Source organism: Gallinula chloropus, assembly GCF_964237585.1.
Source record: "Gallinula chloropus genome assembly, chromosome: 4".
In the NCBI taxonomy this organism is placed as follows: domain Eukaryota; kingdom Metazoa; phylum Chordata; class Aves; order Gruiformes; family Rallidae; genus Gallinula; species Gallinula chloropus.
Window position 1 is genome coordinate 37,751,346 of NC_140088.1, and position 23,751 is coordinate 37,775,096.

Sequence of the window (23,751 nt, forward strand, 5' to 3'; positions counted from 1 at the left end):
ACTTTTGAGAGGTGGTGCAGCTGGCAAACCCCTCACTCCCCCACCCCCCCCTTAGCTTTGGGTGTCGTTGCTCTGCTCTCGGTGCGGGTGTGAAGCCCGTTGCAACCCAGCTTCTTACAAGTAACATAACAACCCCCCACCCCGAAACACGCCACCGCCTCACGCGCTCCCACGAGGGAGCCGCAAAGGCAAGAGGAGAATTTCCCAGCGAGGCTCTCGGGTACCACGGCGCAGCCGAAACCGAGCTGGGCCCTGCGTGCCCGGGATGAGCAGTGCGGTGTGGAGGAGCGCGGGCGGGTTTGGCTCCGACTCTTGGTGAGGCTGGGGGAGACCCCACTCCGGAGATCTCCTGTTGTGTTGGCAGGGATGGGAGTGGGAATTTCCACCCTCTCCCCATCCCCGCTGAGGCGAGCAGCGCTGGGGATGTGGCATCTCTTCCGTCAGCTTCGGTCAGTGCGTGACCGCCCTGGGACAGTGTCGGGTGGCCAGCGGGGAAGAAAGGAGGGGGGGTAAAGGTGATGGGATGGCTCGCTTGGGGACCGGGGGGGATGCCGGACGGCGCAGGGGAGTCACACTCTGCGAGCAGAGTGCAGGTCATAGTCGCTGTCGGAGGAGTTGTCCGGCGGGTTGGAAGCTCTGCCTGCGCCTTCCAGGGCTGCGGGGGAACGGGTATTCCTCGTTAGTCCCAGTGTCAGCAAAAGCCTTCACCATGATGCTTTTGCCCAGATTGGTTATCCCCACCGGTGCTTCCAGAGCTGTTCCCGGCATCCTCGTACACTTACCGGGGTAGGGGGAGAGGTGGGAGCTCTTCCGGGGGGGCTGCGCGTAGTCGTTGTCCCCAGCCTGCGCCCGGTGCCCCTCTGCCCGTGGCCTCAGCGTGACGGTGCTGTTACGGTGGAAGGAGACTGGAAGAGATGGAGGGAGAGAGTGGGGCTGGAGGGAGCGGGGCCAGGGGGCTTTGGGGCTGCGGTGGCAGGTTCAAGGTGATGCACACCCCCCACACACACACACCAGGGAGGGGAGAGGGGAGGGGGGCTGAGTAAAAGCAGGACCCGCTCCCGTGCCGTGCGCCGGGCCCCGGTTCCCCCGGCTGAGTTAATATCGCGCCGATGAGTCAACGCGGTGGCAGGAAGCGAGAGCCGGGCTGGGTAGGAGCCCGCTCACACCTCCGCCCGCCGGCCCCTGCTGCGGTCAGGGGGCGAACGGGCCCGAGCCGGCCCCAAGCCCAGCCTCACGGTGTGGGGGGGGTCACAGCCGCGCTGCTCCTCACCTGTCTGGGTGAGTCCCGTGGGGCCGATCCACTGGCGCTGCTTCTTTTTTGAGACTGGAAGGTAGAGGCGGGTGGTGGGAGAGGGATTCTTCCCACACCCCTGCCCCAAGATTTGCTTCCTCCGCTGGCCTCCCCTTCGCCCCCCTGCTGTCCCCATATGCCGTCCGGAATAATCTTCCTCTGACTGGTAATCCCCCCCCCTCCCTGCTGCCCCCTGAGACCCTCTGCCTGCTCTTTTGTGCCTAATCCCCCCCCCCTCAGGCTGCAAAGTGCACCCTGCTGCCCCTGCCGCCCCCCCTCTGTGCTCACCCCGTGTGGGGCCGGCTCGGGGACAACCGGGTGGGGGGCATCTGCATCTCCCAAACCCACTTCCCAAGGGGATGGATTTTCAGAGGGGGAAGCAGCGGGGATGGATGCCGGGAGCTGCCACCCCTGAGCTGCTGCACAGTGATGGCAGAGGAGGAGGAGGAGGAAGGGGAGGAGAGGGTCCAGAGCTCATCACCTACTTCTCTTCATCAGCGTCCTGTAGGCAGGGGGGCCGCAGATGAGCGAAAGGATGCCGAAAAGCAGCAGGGCCAGGCAGATGCTGGCGATGGTGCCTCCCGCCAGGCCTGTGGGATGCGGCTTCGAGTCCTGGCCTGGCGAGAGGGACAGGTGTCACTGGACGAGCCCCGGGCAGAGGTGGGAGCACCCAGTGCCGTACCAGCTAGGGTCCCTCCATCCCCTGCCCGCAGCTCGCTGCCTCTCCCTGGCGCCAGGTGCTGAGGGCAGCCCGGCTTGTACCCCACGCTCCCCCAGGGATGGGGATGGAACCCGATGTGGCAGCTTACACACAATTCTGGTCCGGGAACAGGTCTGGGGAGCCCCAAGGTTACCGGGGCAGAGGTGTAGAGTGGGTACGCTGCAGGAGACACCCGTCGAGGGGGGATCCCGCATCTCGGTGCTGGAGGAGAGGTTCCCGCACCGCAGCTGCCGGCACAGCTGCCGGCCCCGCTCCATTCGCTGCCTCCGGTCATCACACAGCACCCGCCACTGTCCCTCGTGGAAGACCTCAATGTCCCCTTCGCAGGGCGTGGGGCCGGCCACCAGCCTGTGCAGGGCAAGGGGCTGGGAGCCTGCGGAGAGACGGAGAGAGGGGCTGGGACCCCATGACGGGGCTCCACGTCCTTCCCCAGATCGGCTCCTGGCTCGGGGATGCTCACGGCGTCTCGCCTTCCCCATGTGCCGTGGGGACTGGGGGATGCCCGCCAGCCATACTGGGGCCACATGCTGCGGAGCTTCGCGCTGTCCCCGTGGGAAGCGCGGTGGGGGAGCACTGCTCCGCCAGCTGCCACGGTGCAGCCGCTCAAACCCCCAAATCCCCCAGGCCAGCTTCTAAGCTCGGGCAGATGGCAGGAGCGGGAGCACAGCCGCTCTTCACCCCGCCACTTGGCTCTCTCCATGCCACGGTGCCGGGGAGACGCTCCCGAGACGAGCAGAGTGCCAGGGCTCTGCCGCCATACTCCTGCCTTGGGTTTCGGGGTTGCTAACATGGCGCTCCCCGGCTTTTCCTTCTTGCAGCGCTGCTGCAGTCAGAGCTTGGGGCTGGGGGTGCCGCTGCCAGGAACCCAGCGCGCTGGGGAGATTTCCTGTTTTGCCTTCGCACGCAGGGGAGGAAGAGCAGGAGTGGGTGGCCGGGGTGTGCGGGGCGGATGGGGATGGGGGCTAGTGCCCTGCTCGGGGCTTCAGCTGCCCGGCCAGCCTGCGGCTGCACACCCAAACCAGCCATCCCCTCTTCCCAGGGCTCTCCCTGGGGCACACGGGGGGTCTGGGGCCGTGCTGGGGCCATGCCAGGACAGGGTCTCACCGGAGCAGATGATGAAGGCGGGCGTTCTTCCCGGCTGCTCACTGGTTCTGTTGAAGCAGTTGAAGGGCAGATGGCTCTCGCAGGGCTCCACTGCCTCCCACCGCACTGACCAGCTGCTTCCCAGCGCCGGCTTGGCGTGACCGTGGCCGGCGATAGCAGAGCCACAGTTGAGAGCCTGGCAGAGGCGGCCGGCCAGCGCCAGCGAGATGCCCGGGATGTTGGCCACGGCCGCCCACCGCCCCTGCGCGTGCAGCTCCACGAAGCCCGAGCAGATGAAATCCCCGTCCACCAGCCGCAGCCTGTCGGGTCCTGCCAAGGGACGGGCCAAAAAGTGTCTCGTTATCGACTGGGTGACATTTCCCTCTGCAGAACGTCCCCGAGCCCGCCACATCTGACACTGCGAGCCCTGGCTCTGTCACAAGGCCGGGGAAAGGGATAGGGACAGGGCAGGGGGGGAGTTTGCTTTGCCGAGCATGACCCCCCTGACACTCCCCAGTTTGGCCATTGCCTCTCAGGATGGGGATGGGGATCTTACCGGGGGGATCCGTGGTGGTGGCCAGGGGTGCCGGCGGGGGCTCAGGGGTGGTTTTCAGCGGCTCTGAAATGAGAAGAGAGGGGACAGCTCAGGGCAGCTGAGACAGGGGACACCAGGATGGGGGTCCAGGGGATGCCGGGGTGGGGGTCCGGGCTCACCGCCGCAGGCCAGGCCAGCGTACACCGTGCAGTTTCCTGGCACCCAGCTGCATCGCTCCAAGGCAGCCGCCGGCTCCGGGCACTGCAGCGTCAAGTCATGTGTCCCCTTCTCGCTGGTGCCAATGAGCTGGAGGGGCTTGGCGATACGGGGGCCACAGCCCAGCTCCCTGCAGATGCTCTCCTCCGTGCCGACCCAGCTCAGGCTCTCCCGGCACACCCGGCTCCACTTGCCCTCCCACTTCACCTCCAGCATCCCGGCGCAGCAGCAGCCGCTGCCGGTGAGCTTCAGGCTGGGCTCTGCGGGGAAAAACGCGGGCGTTACGGGGCTTTCCTTCCCTTTCCATCTGGAAAAGCCCTCGCCAAGCTCGCCTCTGCAGCCAAGGCGTGCTGCTCTGCACTGGCGTGCCCCACGGCACTGGCATGCCCCATGACGGCAGCCGGTGCAGGAAGGAAACGGGAGCATCGGGGGCGGAGGGGGGGTTTGAGGGGGTTACGGGTGCCATGGGGGTGAGCTGGGAGAGCCAGCAGCGCGAAACCCATGACACAGCGGGAATGGCTTCCCAATCCAGGCAGCTCTGGCATGCGCCATGCTAATGAAGCCGCGGCCTAGGAGCTGTTAACGAAGCGCGGCGCGGTCTGGGAGATGCTGCCTCCATGCACGCTCACCTCCGGGTCTCAGGGCGGCTCTTCCGTGGGCCAGGGGAAAGGCTGCAAGAGAGAAAGGGGGACGTGGCATCCAACCTGCTCCTTGCCCTTGGCCCAGTGCCGGTTATTTTGAGGGGAGAAAGGCGATTTGGGGTGCCTGGGCTCAGCCTTTCATCGGGGTAGAGACGCTGGCGGCGGGAAGGAGCCAGCAACGGTGGCCAGGGCTGTGCTGTGCTGTGCGCCAAGCCAGCTGTAATGCTTGGGAAGTGGGGGCAACACATCGTTCCCCCAAAACTCAGCGCAGGGGACAGAGTCCCAGGTTGGCCTCATGCAACTGGTGGAGAGTGAAGGCTGGAAAAACCCCGTGGAGTAGCTCGCATCACTACTGGGAAGTGGGAGCAGCCCTCCTGGTGCCACCATCCCCACAGCAAGCCCGAGCAGCGCAGTGCCCACTGTGCCATCGAGGGATGGTGGGGAGCTGGCAGGCAGCAAGGATGGGGGACCCCCAGCACCTGTAGGCTCGTTCTTGGGGTACAAAAAGCATCTTGGGGACCCCTGGAGTTGGGGGGAACAGGCCAGCATGGCCCCGGCGGCATCAGTGTGCCCACGCTCTGCTCGCTGCTCGCGTTTCGGCATGGGCACAGCAGTGTCACCACCAGTCAGCAGCCCCTCTGCCCCTGCCTGACCCCCGTGCAAGGGGATGCCCAGGACGGGCACACAGGACCCCCAGCACAGTGATCTGAGTCGGATCCCACCCTCTGAGCCCCCCAAAAACATACAGCAGGACAGCGGCGGGGGATTGACTGTGGGATCTCAGGGATCCCCAGGCCCCAGCGAGCTGGGTCATTGTCCCCCCCTGCTCCCCCAGTGCCGGAGCCACCGGCGCAGCAGCCACATCCCCAGCACCTCTCTCTGTGCTAAGCTTCCCCGCTCCATACTCACCCCACATCCCCAGCCAGAGCAGCAGGTGCAGGACGCGCTGCCCGGCTGCCATCGGCACGGCCGGGCGTCTCTTCCGCCCCGGCGCTGGCGGCTGAGCGGGAGGCGCCGGGGGACACCGCCGCCTCTGCCACCCAGCCCGGGGAAGGCAGGCGAGGGGGGACAGGCAGGAACAGGCTGTTTTTCCTCCCTCTGCGGTTTTCTGCGTCACGTCTACGCTCGTTTTGAAGTCGCAACGTGGCAGCTGCCTCCCCAGGTCCCGCCGAGCGCGAGAGTGAAGGAGAGAGAAACGCACCAGGTGCGGCCCCTTGCCATTGCATCCCTTATCCTGGGGTGCCCTTTTGCCCCCCTGCCCATGGTTGAAGGATAAGGGGGTGAATGTACCCAGTGCCAGGTGGGGCTGGGGGCACCCCAGCTCTCCCATGGCTCCCCATGAAGAGCCCGGGGTGCCGGAGGTGGCACCTCCATGGTGACGATCTGGTACCAAGGAGCCAGCACACTGGGATTGTGCCTGGGAAAACCAGTGCAGGCCACTAAACCCAGCATCCCAGGCTGCAGCAAGGGTCCGGATCCCACCCTGGCTGCTGCCAGCACCCCGCAGCCACTCTCACCTGACACCAGGCCCTGCCAAAAATAGCCTCCCTGCACCCTCTTCCTCCTCACCGCCTTGCTTCTCTGGCGGCAGGAAGCATGTCGTGCTGGGTACCAGCTCCTCCACAGGAGCTGGTACAGGCCGTAGTGCGCTGTACCGCGCCGTACCGCACTGTACCGCACGGTGCCACGCCGCCACGGGCTGCACGGGCCACAGCAGCGCCTGGAGCACTGTGATGGGGAGCAGGGAGGTTGATCCCTGGGCCTACCCCCCACTTCTCCCCATCGCAGGCGCCCCGAGGACACCGTCCATCCCTGCAAGGGCACGTGGGGTGCTGGCAGCCGTGGACCAGCAACCGGAGAGGCGTTAATTGATCGTGCCCTAATTAATTCCTCCTGATCCAGGTCATGCAATGCTAACGGAGGCGGATGTTTTCCATCGTTTAAGCTGAAAGAAGGGTGCTGGGAAGTGGTGGTGGGGGGTTCTGAGCTTCTCCAGGGCGGCTCAGTGGGGTTAGGGGGAGCTCCGGGTCCCCTCCTGCCATCGTGCCACCACCCTGGGCTACTGCTCAGAGCCATGGGGTGCTCTGGTCCCTGAGCCCACAGTGGGGGCTCAGCTCCCCTGGGACTTTCCTGCACCAAAACTCTCTCTGGGTTGAAGATTTTTCCATGACTCAAGAGGAAGCTGGTTGGGGCATTGGGGGGGGGGGGGTGGCTGTGGGCTGCCAGGCGCGGGCAGAGATGCTTGGGGGGTGGGTCAGGCAGAGATGCCAGGCAATGCCGGGTTATGGCATCCTTGGAGGTAACCCAGCCCTGCAACCCCCTCCCGGCTCCTTCGGCTTCTCACAGCCTCGGCACCCCCTTGGGACAGGCAGGATGTGCCCGCCTGTTCCCATCCCCTCACAGTCATCCTGGGGGTTCCTGGTGAGTCCCCACTGGGACTGTGATAGGAAGAGGCTCAGCTGGGGTGTCCCACAAGGTCCTGGTGCTGTGTCCCCCCCCTCCATCGTGGGCTGCAATGCCCTGACAAAGGGGTGTGAGTCCCAGATTTGCTCCAGACCCCCCTCTCCCATGGGGCACACCTGGGGCTGCACCGGAGGCACCTTGGGGTCTGCAGGCAGGACCTGAGCCCCCCTCACCCTAAATTGCCCTGGATTCACCCAAGCATCCCCGGGAAAGCGCCACTTCCCCTGCTATTATCTTGAGGGTGCCTGACCCCCAGGGATGCAGGGTCCCCAGCACCCAGACCCCTCTCCACCCCAAGCCACCGCTGGCTCTGGAGGCCCCGAGATGCCGCTGGCAGGATCTGTGCTGCGGCTGGGTTAGAGCATCCCTGCTCGCTGCCGGCACTGTGCCGCGGCTTGACATCACCAGCGAGTGGTGACAGACACGGATGGTTATCACATCTTTTCAGAAGCAGGGAGGGGGGATTTGGGGTGGTAGAGGGAGCGCTGGGGGAGGCAGGAGCTGCCTTCCATGGGAGCAGGAGCGGGTGCAAGCAGTGTCTCCCAGCGCCGGCACAGCCGCTCCCATAAACCCCTGGCACCGAGGTACCTCTCCCATGGTTGGGGGTGACACACCGGGACCTTCGTCCCACATCCCATCGGGAACTGGGTTATCACACACCCCTACCCCCCAACCAAGGGTACCCAAATGCATTGGTACCCCCCAAAATCATCATTCCCCCCGTCCCAGGGCATCAGCATCTCCCCATGGTCCGAGCATCCCCAAAGTTCACCACTGCCACCACCTCCCCACCCTCACTGTCCCGGTGTGGGGAGCCATAAGCATGGCTGGGGTTGGGGGGGACCCCTCCGTGCCCACCCCTGTGCCCGCTCCCACCGCCGCTCCCTCCGCGCCCGCGGCGGCGGGCTCCTTGCTCTCGCCTCGCTCCTCTCCCCTTTGTCTGGGGCTTTTGTTGCTATTTTGGTGCTTCCTCCGTTGTTGCGGCGCGGCCCCTTTGTTCGGGGCCGCCGGAGCCTCTCGCCTTGGTAAACAGCTGGAGGATGTGGCTGGGGGGGGGGCAAATTTTCCACGGGGGTGTGGGTCTGAACCCCAACCTCTGACGAGGCTCCACCTTGCCCCTTGCGCCCTGGGAGATGGAAACCGGTGGGTGCCAGGGCAGGAGATGTGCCGGTTGGAAGAGCCAATGCTGGTTGTGGGGAAGTTCCCACCCACCCCTCCCCCAAATCTGCACTCCCCACAGATCTGTGCATGGGGGTGGAGGGGACCCCCTCTGCTTCGGGTACGGCCCCCAGGCCCACCAGTGCTGCCTGGCACAGGGTGATGCCGTGTGATGCTTTCACCCCCACACAGTGGGGGAGGCGGGGGGGTGATTCCTCCCTCAGCGGCTGTAGCCTGAATGGGGCTGGGGGAGGAGGGGGGGTTCCACAAAACCTGCTCTGCACTAGAAACCGCCTGTGTCCCACCCCACGGATTGGCATCTGTCCCACAGCCCCAGTTGGGGTGAGAAGGGTCTGGGACCCCCTGGCACTGCCATCCGGCACCAGCCAGTGGGCTTGGGATGAGACCCCCCTGCTTCGTGTTCCAGCATCCCTCAAGCTGGGGTGTCCCCGGGATGGGGAGATCATGGGGGGGCAGGGTGGAGGGAAGCTCAGGGCACCCTCCGTATGCACCGCTGCGTTAGCACGGAGTGCTGGGGACACCCACATCCCCACCTCCCCGTGCTGTGGGGACACGCCAGGACCTTCACCCCACGTCCCATCGGGAACTGGGCTACCACACACCCCCCCAACCCTCCAACCAAGGGCATCAGTACCCCCGCAAAGGCATGGTCCCCATGCCCCACCAGCGCCAGGGACCCCTGGCCACCCCTCGCCCCCGTGTGCCATGGTGCTGGGACAGGCCCAGCCTGGCAGGGGTCCACGGGAAGGGACGTCTTTGGGGATACTCAGTCATCAATGGCCCCTGGGAGCCCTCGGGAAGCGCTTGGCGACCCGGCACCGCTGCGGTGACCCACGGCCGAGGGATGCGGTGACCCCGCTGGAAGAAGTTTAATGGCGGCACGCGGCCCGGCACAGCGCTGAGCATCCCCCCCGGAGCTGACGGGGTGGGGGCTCGTGACCCCCCTCCCGGCACGGAGATGGATGGAGAAGCCCAGAAGAGACGTCAGCAGCCGGATGGCAAATCCTGGCCCGCGCACGGTGCCGTGTGTCCCTCCCGCGTCCCTCTGTCTGCAGCAGCCGGGCAGCCTCAGTAGGCAGAGCCCCCGATGTCGTCGTAGTCGCTGCCCTCGGAGGAGTTGGGGTCCCCCGTGTCCCCCCCAGCGGAACAGGACGGGGCTGCCCAGCCTGCGAGGGACAGAGCGGGGCAGTGGGTGGGCAGGGAGCAGGAGGAGGGGGATGCAGGGGGCACAGGAGCCCTGCACCCCCACCCCTCCCTGTGCCACCCTGCCGGTGCGGGGTCCTCACCGGGGTGCGGGGACGGGTCCCCGGGGGGCTCCGAGCGCTGCACATTCTCATACCACTCCCCCGAGGAGGTGCTGGAGCTGTCGGCGGGGTCGGGGTCTGCCCGAGACGTGGGGACCCAGGGCTGGGAGGGCACCGGGATGGGCACACCAGGCACTGCTGGGGGGGCTGGGAGAAACAGGGCACCTGCCATCCCTACTCCCATCCCCTGGGGTCCTGCACCCCCCATCCCCATCCCTGGGGCTGTCCCCACCCCTGGAGTCCCCCATTCCCATTCCTGGGGCTGTTCCCATCCTCAGGGTCCCCCATTCCCCTCCCAGGGGCTGTCCCCACCCTTGGGGTCCTCCATTCCCCTTCCCATCCCTGCTCCCACCCTTGGGGTACCCCATTCCTGTCCCTGGGGCTGTCCCCATCCCTGTTCCTACCCTTGGGATCCCCCATTCCTCATCCCCAGTGCTGTCCCCACCCTTGGGGTCCCCCATTCCCCTCCCCATCCCAGTCCCCATCCCTGCCCTGGTCCCTGGGACCACCCACCCCCCTGGCAGTGCCCACCCGTTTCAGGGTAGTCGGCGTAGCCATGGGTGGTGGGTGCTGCATGCTGGTGGGTGCCATGGGTGGGGGGCGGCGGGCAGCTCCAGGCGGGTGGGGGATCGGCGCTGTCATTGCAGTAGGGCTCGGTGGAGGAGGAGGAGGAGGAGGTGAAGCTGCTCGTCGTGCCCCGGGACGGGGTACCCAGCCTGGCTGGCACTGTGGGGCACAGGGCTCCTGTCAGCCCCCCTGAGGTTGCAGGGCGGGACAGGCAGACAGCTGCTGCCGACAGACAGAGGGACAGGCGCCCCTGGCATCCTACCCTCAGCAGGGAACGGCTCCGTCCCATCCTGGCTGGACATCAGCGGGAGCTGCTGCTCCGTGGGCTGCCGCCGCAGTGAGTCTGCGAGGAGGGCAGGGAGGGGGTGTCGAGGAGGGGGTCCCTGGGCTGGGTGGTGGGGGTCCCACGGCGGGGTGGGGTGCTCACTGTAGAAGGTGGAGAGGGCCACGGGCGGCTTGCTGCTGAACTCGTAGTGTTCGGAGGAGCTGGAGGAGTCGGAGGCCTTGGCGGGGGGGTGGACTGCGACCGGTGGGTCTGGGGAGTGAGAGGGCCATGGGGTGGTTGTCACCGGCCGGGACCTTCGGACCCCCCGGCCCCCGCGGTGGGTCAGTGACCTGCTGGACGTACCTGGTCCTTTGGGAAGGCTGGGGGGCATGTCCCGGTAGTCATTGGAGGTCCCGGAGGGCGCACTGGGACTCTGGGCACTGTGGGTCACCAGGACTGGGACAGTTGACCCAAGGTGGGACACGGGGTGGGCTGCGGGGATGAGGGGGGTGCACCCACTCAGCGGCTCCTGAGCCAAGCCCGGGGAACGTGGTGGGCCTAGCTGGGCTGGTGGCGTCATGCCTGCCCCGCCCAAGCCTGCCATGCCCCCTCCTCCCACCCCGGGGTCTCCTTACCGCTCATCTTCCTCACCCTCAGCAGGGCAGCGGTGAAGGCCACCACGGTGAGCAAGAGCAGCGCGGCCAGGACCAGGCAGAGGATGAAGAGGGGCGAGTGCAGGAGGGGCTGCGCTCCCACGGCTGGGGAGCCCTCAGCTGGGTCAGAGAACAGGCACAGCTCATGACACCTGGCGCGTCCTTCCTCCAGGTACGGCGGGTTAGGGGGTGGGGGGGGAGTTGGGTGTTCCCTGCAACTCCCCCCCATCCCAAAACCCAGGGCGTGGCCGAGGCTCTGCAGGACACTCACCGTTCCAGAGCGTGATGTTGCTCGGTGTCACCGGGGCTGGCACGGTTGGTGTCTGCAGGCCCTGGGAGCCTGGGGTGGGGGGGAAACAGACAGACATGGACAGGGCACGGGGACGGGGGGGACACGGGGGATGTGGGGACACACACAGAAGAAGCCAGGCTGTAGCTCATCTACAGGGGACCCCCATGGCCAGAAGCAGGCGGTCAGCCCCATTAAAACCGCGGGGAGCTAAGCAAGGGATGCGTTTGGGGTGACAGGAAAGAGGGGGTGTCACGCACCATTGCAGACCACGCCGGCCGCCTGGGACTGGTGACAGGGAGCCGATTTGTTGTAGGTCCAGAGGCAGTGTGCCAGCGACGGCTGGTGGCTGTCACACTGGTAGACCATCCGCCCCGGTAGCGTGTGGCTGAAGGAGGGCTGCCGGAGTGGCTCCCCGCAGCCCAGCGTCCGGCACAGCACGCTTGCCTCCAGCTCGTACCACGTGCTGTCGCACACCGTGCTCCAGGTGCCGCGGAAAAACACCTCGACGCGGCCGGCGCAGCCGTCCCGTCCCCCAGAGAGCCGCCATACCTGGTGCTCTGCGGAGAGCGGAGCTGGGGACCCTCTGCCCGGCACCCCCGAACCTGGCCCGGCGTCCGCCGGACGCGCTGGACCTACCTGAGCACATCACGCCGGCGTCTTCCTTGTGGCTGCAGTCGTGCTCCGGCGCGGCTGGGCAGTCCCAGAGGGTCTCCTCGTGCCCCGTGCACCCCACGTCGTCCCGGAGGATGGGCCCGCTGCCCCGGCCAAAGGTGGCGTTGCCGTAGATGCGTATGGCCCGGCCACACCGCAGCTGCCGGCACACGACGTCGGCGTCCGCCATGTCCCAGGCGTCATCGCACACCGTGCCCCAGGCGCCCGCTTCCTCCATCTCCACACGCCCCTCGCACCGGCTCCGGCCGCCGGCCAGCCGCAACCCGCCGGGAGCTGGGAGAGAGGTGGGGGAATGGGTCAGGGGTGTCGTCCCCCCCCTCTTCACCAAAATGGGGGTGTGAGGGTGTCCCCAGCCCTCCCGCGCTCACCTCGAGTCACTGAGGCGTTGCCAGTCCTGTTGTCTGCCGCAGCACTGGGAGACGCCATCAGCCTTGTGGGGGCTGCGAGGGGGAAGGGAGGGTTATGAGGGGGCTGAGCCCACCTGGACAAGCACCCCCTCACACACCCCAACCATGTCCCCTTGCCCTGAGGTGTCGCAGTGGGTGACGGCACCGAGGGCTGCAGGACAGATGGACGTGCTGCCCGAGACATGTGTGCTCAGTGCTGGCAGCTGCCGAGGCTGCAGCAAGGAGCGAGGCCAGTGGGTATCAGGCCAACCCCCCACACTCTCCCACCCCCCATTTTTTGGCTCTGCCCTGGCTCTCCTGGCATGGCACAGGGCCGTGGCAAGGAGCAGACAGACAGACTGCCGCCAGTGCTGAAGGCAACACAGGTTCCTTGCTGCTCTAGGTGCTCGGCAGCTCCCAGATGGCAAATTGGGGTGTGTGGGGGGGATATGCACACACAGGGGTCTGCTGCCGCCCCGGGAGGGCAGGAAGCAGATGAGGAGGGGAGGGCGCAGTCGTGTCATGTGGTGTGTGTCCCCCCAAAAGATACCTCCTGGTGTGGGGTGTGCTCGCAAGGTGGGGGGAGGCTGAACCTGACTCACCGGTGGGGAAGACGAATCGTGGGGTGCCATCGTGCCCCCCGGCCACTGCTGGCTCCCGGCTCGCCGCCCCTGCCAACAGAGAGGAGCTGCCTGCACCTGCCTGCGTCCCCCCCACATCATTTTGTATACAGGAAGGGGGGGGGTCGCTCCTACCCTCCCCAGCCCCCTCTCTCCCCCATCCCTTTGTCTCAATATGTGGTGGCAGCCCCCATGGCGGCTGCGCTGTCGCCACCGCCAAAACCGTGACGTTCTACCATGACGGCACGGTGACGCCGCGGGCGCCGGCGGCTTTTCTGACCAAAAATGGGCTTTTTTGGGGCAGGGGTGGGGGCAGTTGCCACGTCAGCTCGCTGTGCGGATAGAGCCCGCTCCTGTGAGATATTATGGGGTCGGGGTGATGGGATGCACTGGGGGGGGGTTGTTCAGTGGTCTCCATGGGGCATCATCGCCGTAGCCATGGGGCTCTGCCTCAGCGTTACAAATATGGAAGGAAAATGGGATGAGTGGGGCACGAGGGGGAGGGGAAACGGATGTGTCGCTGTGCGGGGGTCTTGGTGTCAGGCAGCACCGCGCCTCGAGGCGGGATGCGGGCAGCTGGCGGCGCGGGAAGGAGCAGTGAGCGGAAACACAGGTGATGGCGACTGGTCGCTGGTTGATCGGAGGCGTCGAGGCTGCTTCTGGCAGCCATTTCGGGTGTGAAACCAGCCGAGACCTTGCTGGGGCGGGGTGGGGGGAGGGGGAGTGGGGTGGGTGCGAAGCGATGGTGGAGGAGGGGGAGCACATCGCATCGTCCCCAGAATCCATGGTGGGGCGATGCTGGTGATGTGAGCGGCTGGGACGGCGTTGGCCTGTGCCTGCCAAAGCCCAGAGAGAGACAGCCTGTGCTGGGGGTGGGAGCTGGGGGGGGTGGGATGACCCTGAGAGCCTTTTGAGGGTCCCCTAGGCAGGAATTCCCCCCACTTCCCTTGCTCCCATCAGGCAGGGAAAGGCGCGTCGGGGTCAGCATGGCCACGCTGAGCGTTTTGGGAAGGAGAAGAGCCTGGCGGTTCAGGGCATCCTCGCTCAGCACCAACCCCCTGCCCGTAACCCCTGCGCCCCGGCAGGATCCGGTGACACAGCTGGTACCAAAACAGGCAGAGCCGTCACCGCGGGGTCGTGGCACGCGGGGAAGGGACAGGGTGGGGACTTTGACGTACCTCGTCCGGGCGCTGTGGCGCTGAGAGCTGCCAAGAGCAAGCAGAGCCCCTTCATCCTGCTCAGTGGCTGTGGGGTAGCCCCATGGTGGGCTGGGGAGGGTTTTTTTTGGGGGAGAAGGTTGCTGGGTGGTCCTGTCCTCCCTTTCTCAGTGGCTCGGGGGCATGGTTTTGGACGCAGCCCCGCGCGGGCGCTGCCTGTCGCTCGCGTGTTCTCCGCTCCCGGCTTGTGGTCGAGGGCTGCAGGAAGCCAGCTCAGCGCCGTGGGGCGGAGGAGCGCTGTGGGGTGGTGGCTCCATCCTGCACGGGGGTGGGAGGGGGGAAGTGGGGGGTCGGGCGGAGGTGGGATCCGCTTGGGGACCATGGGGACCACCTGCGGCATCCCTTGGGGTGATAGCCTGGTGGTCCCAGCAGAGGTGATGCTCAGCACCCCCCCCCAGCCCCCAGCAGCCCCTTGTGTGCCACCATGTCATGGAGTTGCGATGGTGTCGTCGGTGACGCCATGAGGCTCAGCCCCCCACCCCCCTGAGCTCTGGGACTTCAGAGTGTGAGGGGTCCCTCCTTCCCCACCCCCGCTGGGGCCAACCCCTGCTGATCCCCCCCAAGACATGCCACCCAATCTTTCTCCTCCCCCATCTCCACCTCTCCAGCCCTGGCAGGATGTTGCTCGGCTGCAGGTGGGTGGGTGCCACAGGTGACCTGAGCTGCGTCGGGTCTCAACTCCACACAGACTTCATCCAAGCCGTTGTGGGGTTGCATGGCAGGGGGAGAAAGGGGGGGGGGGGGCTGCAGGGGTGGCTCCTGCAAGAAGCAGCCAGAAGCTCTCTGCAGGCCCCAGAGAGTAAGCATCGGCTGATTCAAGGTCAGAGTTGCTGCTGACCAAGGCCGAGCCCATCAGCGAATGGTCACGGAGCCTCTGGGAATCACAGTGAGGAGAGAAAACCCCATGAGTGGGCCCTTTGTGCTCCCAGACAAGAGAGTGAGGAGGAGAAGTTCGTGGAGGACTGTCTGCCGTGGGTGGGACCCCACGGCGCAGCAGGGCAAGAGGGTGAGGGATGAATGCCCCCCTAGCTCCCCAGGAACTGTCCCAAAACCCTGTCTCGTCCTCCCCCTGTGCCACCTCATGGTCGGGGGGAGAAGAAGGGAACGGAACCACGAATAAAACTGAGTCTGGGAAGGAGGGAGGGATGTTCTAGGCTCAGGTCACACTTCTCATTATCCAACTCTCGTTTCTCTGGGTGTGTGTGATAAATTAGATGATTTTTTAACTCCGTGTGGGGCCTGTTCTGCCCGTGACGCTGACTGTGGACTGATCTCTTCCTGCCCTTATCTCCACTCCTGAGCCCCTCAGTATACATCCTCGGGGACCCCCAAAGCAGGGAGAGACCCCCCCAGGCCCAGGGAGGGGCTTCGGTGCCAAGGAACTAGGAGATGGGGGGAGGGGGGGAGGAAAGGCCCCAGCTGAGGGGGGAGCATTGGGAAACCCCCCGGGAAGGAGAAGTAGCGCCGGCTGATGGGGATTTTTGCTTCTGTCCTGTGATGGACCCGTTGGGCCAGAGTGGGGAGCCAGGGAGGGACAGGAGCAAGGACACCCCCACACCCAGCTAGAGGACGAGGGGGGCAGAGAAGGGACCGAAGCGGGACAGGGACCCTCGGCTGCACTGCAGGCGGGGAGCAAAGCCTGGGGATGGAGGGAGGGATGAATGGATGGATGGACGGACCCCACGGACAGGAATGCTGGTCCCAGTGCCAGCAGGAGCCTGGGCTAGTCAGAGCCATCACCCCGTCTCTGTGGCCTCATGGGTTTTTGGGGAGCTGTGGGGCTGGCTGGAGCCCTGGAGCAAAAGGGAAGGGCGGGTGAGTGTCTGCCCAGCATGGGCAGCATGCTGGAAGCAAGGGACAAGGCGGGGGACAGAATCTCCCAGGGCGATTTGGGGGTGTCTTGGGGTGACCCAGGAGGGTTTGGGGGGCTAGGGGAGGGCTGGAGGGGTAGAATCCCCCCCAGCACCCCTGAGCAAAGAGACATGTGGACCCACTGCAGATGAGACCGCGCTGGGGCTGGGGGTCGGGGACCAGCCATGGGTGGGGGGACACAGCCAGCACCAGGTGGAAGAGGAGGAGGAGAAGGAGGAGGAAGGCAGCAACCCTTTCCCCGAGGCAGGACGGGGAGGAAGGAGCCCCAAGGTCACCCTGGCTGGCTCAGGGCCACGCTCAGCCCCTGAAACCCATCCCGTGACCAGCTCCCATGTCTGTCCCCGCGTGGAGCCGACGTCAAGGGCACATCCCCGTCGCTGGGGGCCCGGCGGGCTCGGCTGTGCCTGGCAGAGCCGGTTCCCACCGCCGGCACGCAGGGTCCATCCTAGGCCGGTGACAGGAGACATGTTCCACTGGGGGAACCCAAGATGGGGGAGGGGTTGGGAGGGGGTTTGGGGGAGGTGAGGAAGAGGCTGTTGGTCTTTTTTAAATATTTTAATTTTTGTAACAACGTCAGAATTAAAAATCTCCCATAAATAACGGCCCCTGGGGCAGCCCTGGGGCGGTGCCGGTACAAAACAGATGGCAGCCAGGGTGAAGGGGGGGGGGAGAGCACACACCCCCCTCCTCCCCATGGGGTGGGTGGGGCGGGGGGCTGCGGGACCCTTCCCCAGGATCAGACCACAGGACTCTCATCATCATCATCATCATCATCATCACTATGAACACAATGTCGCAATGAGACCCGAAGCAGTGAGGGCACCCTGGCTTCCTCCCCAAAAACGGGGCGGGGGTGGATGACACCCCAAGGAGGGGGATGCTCCCAGCTGGGTGGAGACCCACACACACACCTCAGCGGGGAGCTAGGATTGCTCCCTGGGGTCGCTGCAGGCTGGAGAAGGGGGGCACATGTGTGTGTCCCCCTCCCTCCCCGGGGAGGAGGAGGAGGGTCCCTTACTGCTTTGCCCAGGGCAGGGTTTGGGGGTGAGTTGGGGGGCCTGGGGTCCACCCCCTGGGGTCAGGAGCTGCCCCGAATCCTCTCCATGTAGCTCCTGAGCTCCTCAGGGTCCCGCAGCCCCATGTCCTCGCACACCCAGCGGATGTCGTCCTCACTGGCCACCAGGATGGACTGGACGTTGGGGGCGGGCTGGGGGGGCTCCTCGGGGGCCCGGGGGGGCGCAAAGGTGACGAATTCCACCCTCTTCCTCCGGCCGCCCCCCGGTGTACCCCCTTCCTTGCGGGGCAGGGGAGTGCCAGGTTGGGGGGTACTGGGGGGACCTCCGGTTTCGGAGCCCGGGGGCACCCCGCAAGAGCAGCGCCTGCCCTCGGTGCCCACCTGAGGGGCTGCGGGGGGCTCGGGCTGCCGGCGGTCCAGCTGCCGGCTCAGCTCCTCCTGGTCGGTGCCCAGCCAGACCCAGTTGTGGGGTTGGGGGGCCGAGGGGGCCGCGCCGGCGTCCGGCAGCTCCTTCTGCTGGTACCGCAGGACGAAGAAGATGCAGTTGACAAGGAAGATGAAGATGGCGAGGCAGAAGACACCCAGCAGGACGTACATGCCGATCTCCAGGTCGGTCACCCGTTCCGGAGCCTTCACCATCTCGTCCTCCTCCTCTTCCTCTTCCTCTTCTTCCTCCCCGCCGGCGCGGTTGTGGCCATAGCCTTCCTCCTCCGAGGAAGACCCCAGCCCCTGGAGCTTGGTGGAAGCGGGTCCCACGCCAGCGGGGTCCCTCCGCCGTGGCTCACCGGCTGCCGTCACCGCCTCACCCGACATGGCTCCCTCGGCCCGCGGGAAGGGCGAGCTGGGACGGGGACGGCCGCCACCACGGGGGCTGCCGGGGGTAGGGGGTCTCCGGCTGACCCCCACCTCCAGCCAGGCGGTGCCAGTGGCCAGCGCGGCTGCCCGGTGCCGGCCGCGGCGACAGGCGTCGGGGGGATGCAGGCTGAGCTGCAGCAGAGCCCCCCGCCCCGGCCCCTCTGCCACCACCCAGGGGTGGCCGGCAGGGGAGACCCCCACGGTGGCCACAGAGGGGTCAAGCGAGGTCAAGGTCAAGGCCACGTCCTGCCAGCCGTAGAGCTCCAGCGGCGCCAGCGTGCGGTCGGAGAAGGACAGCCACACGGACAGCGTCGCCTCCTGCCAGGGACGCCATGCGGGATGGCACCGGTGGGCTGGGTGGGGGGACACACACCGGGTACCCCAAAACCAACCCCCCCCCCCCCCTCCCAAACCACTCTCACCTGCTTGGGGGCTCGCAGGGCGGGAGTCCCCTGGGCGACAGCGGTGACCAGGCTGGGGTGAGCCGGCTGCGCCCGCAGCGCCAGGGACAGCCCTGACACCACGTGGGCACGCAGCTCCGTCACCCCCACCTTCTCCTCTGACACCACCAGCATCTGCTCCCCCAGGATGGAGTCCGAGAGCGGAGAGCGGACCTGGGGGCACAGCAAGGGGAGGGGGACAACCCTGTGAGCCCCCAGACTTCATAACCTCCGTGCCTCCATCCTCTACCCCTGCTCCCCTCAGCACCCCCGTTTCCCAGTGCCCAGCCCCCATGTCCCTTAGGCCCCCCCAGAACCCCTTCCAGCCCCCCCATCTGCGCCCAGGACCCCCTCCCGCCTCCCACCTCCCTCTCTCCAGCTCCTATGACACTTAGCTACTCCCAGGACCCCTCTCCACCCCTCCCAACCCCCTCAGCACCCCACAAGGACTCCCCTGCACCCCCCCAATCTGGTCTCAGGACCCCCCCCTCCAATCCCTACACCCCATCCCCCGCCCCCACACCTACCTCCACAGAGGTGACCCCAGGCTCCCGGCCCACCACCACGGTTCCCCCCTCCAGCGAAGCCACCCGGGGGTCCTGCACCCGGGTCCGTCCCGCTACCAGGTGGGTGACATCCAGGAGCCATTCGGGGCCGGGCAGGTAGGCGAGGTGCCGCCCGCCGTCCAGCGGGTGGGCCACGAAGTGTGCCAGGACCCTCACCGCCGTGCGCTGGTACTGAGGCCGGCAGCCCCGTGCCCGCCGCTCAGCCTCCTCACCAGGCTCCTCCGCCTCTGCTGGGGCGCTGCAGGGGGACAAGAGGGGGGACACCCCACTGGCACCGGCCCGACGGGGCTCGGTGGGGGTGCTGAGGCACATGGCGTGGGGGACGGGACGTGTCGTGAGCATGCAGGGGCTCAGTGCAGCAAGGGGCAGGGAGGCGTGTCACGAGTTCCACAGGGCTCAGCAGGCTGGGGGTATGTGTCACAAGCACGGCAGTGCTCAGCACCCTCTCGCCCACTCCTAGCTCCCTCCTGCGGTGGTGAGGGACCCCCCACCACCCCTTCCCCATCTCGAGGCACCCAAGGCTTTACCTCTCGGGGCCTGCGGGCAGACGCCAGCCCCGCACTTGCTCTAGCGCGGTGTCGTCGAGCTGGACGCGCAGCGGCAGCAGCGGCGCCCAGACGGTGAAGCGCAGCGAGGCGTGCAGGCGCCGGGACCAGAAATCCACCCGCGCCCCACGGGCCCCCCGGCTTTCCTTGCCCCCCACGAACACCGCGTCGCAGGCATCCGAGACCTGGGGGAAGCCGGGAGTGGGATGGGATGGGATGGGATGGGATGAGATGGGATGGGATGGGATGGGATGGGATGGGGTGGGGTGTGGTGGAGCGGGCAGGCAGAGGAGAAGGGGGAGTGGGCAGCCCCCAGGCAGGGTGAAGGTTGGGGGGTTGTGGAGGACTTGGGGCTGGGGGGGGATGGATGCCCCACTCACCTGCAGCACCTGCTTGTCGGCCGACTCACAGCCTGGCGGCTCGGTGAGCTCAGCCACGCCGCCCCCCGCCTCCACCGCCACCAGCTTCACCGGCACGGCACGCGGGACCCCTGTCAGCGGGGACGTGTTCAGGATCTCCGACTCCTGTGGAGCGGGATGGGGTTGGAGGTGTGGAACCAGGCTTTGGGGGGGTGGGGCCGGGGGTTGACAGACAGACGGACACCCACCTGCACCAAGGGGACCAGGGCACGGACGTCCCGCTCCGACACCTGGATCTCCCACACCAGTTTGTCCTTCTGGGCTTCAGGGTCCTGGCCGGGGTACTCCACCTGCCAGGTGAGGGGCCGCGCCGGCGCCAGCCCCCCCGTCCCGTTCTCCACCGCCAGGTCCAGGTGCAGGAACGCAGCAGAATCAGCCACCCTGCGCCAGCGTATGGGGGGTCAGGGCTGCCCCATGCCCCCTCCCCCAACCCCCCAACCGGGCCATACTGGGATGGGAGTGGTGCAATGCACAGTTCCTCAAGCTCCAACTGGGGGGCAGTGTCACGCACGGGTCCCCGGGTCTCTGACTGGGCTGCACCACATCCCCCCCCGCAAGCAGAAGCCCCCTCCCATAGTGGGGGTACCCGGGGGGCTGCGTTGCTCCCTACCTCCAGCCGCCGCGGGCGTCCCCACTCCGCCGGCACGTCACCACGGCCGTGGAGTGCTTGGGACCCCGGCTGCGCTCCAGGTGGGCTGTCCAGGCGGTGGGGGTCCCGGGGCGGGCGGCAACCACCTGCAGCCCCTTCTTCGCCTTGATCCTGCCAGCAGAACCCCCCACCCATCCATCACACAACATCCTCCCACCCAGCACCCACCCCGCCTTCGCAGGGATCCCCCACCACCCCGACAATGCACGGCGATTTGGGGGTGGGTTCTCACCGTAGCGTCAGCTGGTCGGCAGTGAAGTTGTGCCGTAGGGCGAGGGTGGCGGTGAAATGCTGGCCCGGGCGCAGCGTGGCGTCCGGCACCCGCAGCAGCACCTTGTCATCCAGCCGGACCTCCTGCCGCCGCGCCGGCTCGGCCGCCCGCAGCTCCAGAGCACCCAGGTACCGTGGGGCTTCCCCGGCACGGCTCCGCTCCCGGCCCCCGGCACGGCCGCACTCCCCTGGACCCGCCACGCCATAGCGCAGCTCAGCTGGTTCGGGGGGCTCGGGGTGTCCGGGGGGGTCAGCTGCCCGCCGGCGGCTACGCGGGGAGGGGGATGCCGGCGAGAACCAGCGTGGGGGGATCTCCAGCTCCACCACGCAGACACCCAGGGGGGCCTGGAGGGGAGAGTTGGCACCCCAGCTCAGCTCAGGGGGTGTGCCAAGGGGGTTGGGAGATTGGGAGAGGGTCCCTGGGGTGGCTCTGGCACCAGTGGGTGGCACTGACCTGCAGCCGACAGGTCCCGCGGGCCACCCGACCTCGGTGGTGGGCATGGAGGGTGATGCAGGGCAGGTCCCGCTCCTTGGGGTGTTCCCGGTCCCCAGGGTGGTTCCGGTCCCCGGGCAGCCAGTCGGGACCCTGGAGGTGGAAGAGGACGCGGGCGAAGGGCTCGGCCGGGGACACGGCGCTCTCCAGGGACACGGCACGGATGGCCCATGCTGCTGAGCCACCCTCGTCCCTCCCTGGGGGGCTCTCAGTGTGCACCTCCTGCAGTGAGACAGGGAGGGGAGCGGGGATTAGGATGGGGGTGGGGAGTGGGATGGGGAGTGGGATGGGGAGCAGGGATAAGGGTGATGAGCAGAGATGGGGAGCAGAGTGGGGATGGGGAGTGTGGTGCAGAGATGTGGAGTGGGATGGGGAATGGGGCTGAGGGTGAGGAGCAGGGATGGGGAGGAGAATGGGGGCGGGAGCGGGATGGGGAGCAGGATGGGGGTGGGATGTGAATGGGGAGTGGGATGGGGATAGGGAGCAGGGAGTGGGATGGGGAGCAGGATGGGGAGTGGGGCTGAGGGTGAGGAGCAGGGATGGGGAATGGAAAGTGGGATGGGGAGCAGGATGGGGATGAGGAGTGAGCATGAGGGTGAGGCGAGTGGGATGGGGAGCGGAATGGGGAGCTGCCCCGCAGCGAGGGGGGTGCATTTTACCTGCCGGGTGCTGAAGGGGGGGTAGGTGGCCTGGACGAGGGGCTGAGCAGCGGAGCCGTGCCGCAGCAGCAGGTAGGTCTCGGCACGGGCGTGCAGGGAGGCGTTGGCGGGCAGGTCCCGGTCTGCCCGCTGCAGCCGGTAATACTCGGGCACGCCGAGCACCTCCAGCTCCGCCGGTAGGTACACCGGGTCCGGGGGGTCCCCGTCGCCCCTCGCTGCGAGGACGAGGGGTTTGTCACCAGCCTCGGGGCTCATGGAGGGAAAGGGCTGCCCCAGGGTGGTTTGGGGGGGGGGGGGGGGTTCTGCGCCCACCTCCACATCTAGGGTGCAGCTTGGTGCCGCACCGTACAGACCCCCCCAAGCATCCTGGCACCCCCGGGGACAGGGTCACCCCGAGACCCCCGGGAGCAGATGCTGGGGGGAAGGGGGGTTGGTGGGGTACCCCGCTAGCTATGGGTCAGCGTTTGGGGGTCCAGCATGGGGGGACCGGTTCCCCAAGGCCTGGCTGCTCCCCTCTACCGAAGCGGCGCTGGGCGAGGGACGGTGCTGGGTCCCGCAGGATGGGACCCGCGGGGAACAGAGCCCCCCCCGGGATGCCTGAGGACAAGTCCCACGCGATCCACGGTTCCCCGTGGGAAGGGGAGGGGTCTGGAAAGGGGATTCACGGAGGGCGAGGGATCCCGTGCGGATGGGGAGGATTCCCCCCCGAGATGCCGGGGACACGCATACACGGGGGATCCCGCGCCGTGGAGGGGGAGCAGGTCCCCTCGGGGTGCCGGGGGACCGGGGGCAGCGGGTCCCGGCTATCCCGAACGCGGGACCCCGGGGGGAGCGGATCCACGCGGGGGGACGGGGATCCCACCCCCCCCTCCACCTCCGCGATCGGGCGCGAAGCCCCGGCTCGGGGCTACCGGTGCCGGTGCCGCCGCACTCACCCGAGGCGCAGAGCAGGGCGGCGGCCAGCAGCGCCAGCCGGGTCCCCGGTGCCGGTGCCGGTGCGGGGTCCATGGCCGGGCGGGCTCCGCGGCGCGGCCGTTCCGTGCGAGCGGCGCCGCCGCTCCCGTCCCTCCGCCTCCGCGCCCAGACAATGGGGCCGGGGCGGGACCGGCACCGGCGCCACCTCGTCCCGCCGGGTCCTAAACACCGGCCCTGCCCGCCCTGCGCAGCGCCGGGCACCGCTCCCCAAACCCAGCGCGCTCCGCACCCCGATTCCCGTTCCCTACCCCCATCCCGTTCCCCATCCCTGCTCCCCGCCTCGCTCCCCGTCCTGCTCCCCGTCCCACTCCTCACCGTGATCCCTGCTCCCCATCCCACTTCCCACTCCCCAACCCTATCCCACTCCTCACCGTCTCATCCCCATTCCCCATCCCACTCCCCACCCTCATCCCTGCTCCCCATCTCATTTCCCACTATCCATCCCCATCCCACTCCCCACTCCCCAACCCCATCCCACTCCTCACCCTCTGACCCCACTCCTCATCCCTGCTCCACATCCTCATCCCCACTCCCCATTCCCCATCCCCATCCCACCCCCTATACCTGCTCCTCGCCTTCATCTCACTCCCCATCCCACTCCTCACCCTCATCCCTGCTCCCCATCCCAGTTCCCCAGCCCCATCCCGCCCCCCACCCGCACTCCCAATCCCCCTCCCCACTCCAGCACACAGCACCAGGCACGATGGGCCATGTGGAGAGACCCACTGGTGTCCATCCCTGCCCTGTCCCTCCCCAACTGGGAGGCACTGGGAGGCACTGGGGAGAGAGCAGCAGAGGCCAGCCATAGCCAGGAGGCAGAGCAGCCAGCGCAGGGCAGCGGGGACGGCTGGAGGGCAACGGGGACGAAGGCCTCCCCCTCTTCCTCCT

At 67.4% G+C, this 23,751-nt stretch overlaps 3 protein-coding genes across 3 annotated transcripts; all 3 read right to left on the bottom strand.

Moving 5' to 3' along the window:
* Nucleotides 1-569: 569 nt before the first annotated feature.
* On the bottom strand, nucleotides 570-5,448 carry CD5 (CD5 molecule; the record flags this gene model as incomplete). The annotated part of the gene is made up of 10 exons (XM_084263199.1): nucleotides 570-655; nucleotides 783-905; nucleotides 1,271-1,324; nucleotides 1,777-1,908; nucleotides 2,101-2,385; nucleotides 3,117-3,425; nucleotides 3,652-3,714; nucleotides 3,810-4,106; nucleotides 4,476-4,517; nucleotides 5,397-5,448. The coding sequence occupies 10 exons, from the start codon at nucleotides 5,446-5,448 to the stop codon at nucleotides 570-572; spliced, it is 1,443 nt and encodes a 480-aa protein (XP_084119325.1).
* Nucleotides 5,449-8,981: 3,533 nt separating this feature from the next.
* Nucleotides 8,982-14,126, bottom strand: CD6 (CD6 molecule). Its single transcript, XM_084263488.1, has 13 exons — nucleotides 14,067-14,126; nucleotides 12,871-12,939; nucleotides 12,251-12,322; nucleotides 11,847-12,155; nucleotides 11,468-11,767; nucleotides 11,190-11,258; nucleotides 10,901-11,038; nucleotides 10,629-10,757; nucleotides 10,428-10,535; nucleotides 10,263-10,343; nucleotides 9,965-10,159; nucleotides 9,416-9,580; nucleotides 8,982-9,295 (listed from the first exon to the last, which is right to left on the bottom strand). Exons 1-13 carry the CDS (start codon nucleotides 14,119-14,121, stop codon nucleotides 9,198-9,200), a joined length of 1,788 nt encoding a protein of 595 aa, XP_084119614.1. The 5' UTR covers nucleotides 14,122-14,126; the 3' UTR covers nucleotides 8,982-9,197.
* Nucleotides 14,127-16,555: 2,429 nt separating this feature from the next.
* TMEM132A (transmembrane protein 132A) lies at nucleotides 16,556-22,896 on the bottom strand (the record flags this gene model as incomplete). The annotated part of the gene is made up of 11 exons (XM_084263200.1): nucleotides 16,556-18,165; nucleotides 18,270-18,461; nucleotides 18,815-19,091; nucleotides 19,381-19,583; nucleotides 19,779-19,922; nucleotides 20,006-20,198; nucleotides 20,428-20,577; nucleotides 20,699-21,081; nucleotides 21,191-21,451; nucleotides 21,889-22,103; nucleotides 22,824-22,896. The coding sequence occupies 11 exons, from the start codon at nucleotides 22,894-22,896 to the stop codon at nucleotides 17,056-17,058; spliced, it is 3,201 nt and encodes a 1,066-aa protein (XP_084119326.1). The 3' UTR covers nucleotides 16,556-17,055.
* Nucleotides 22,897-23,751: the final 855 nt, after the last annotated feature.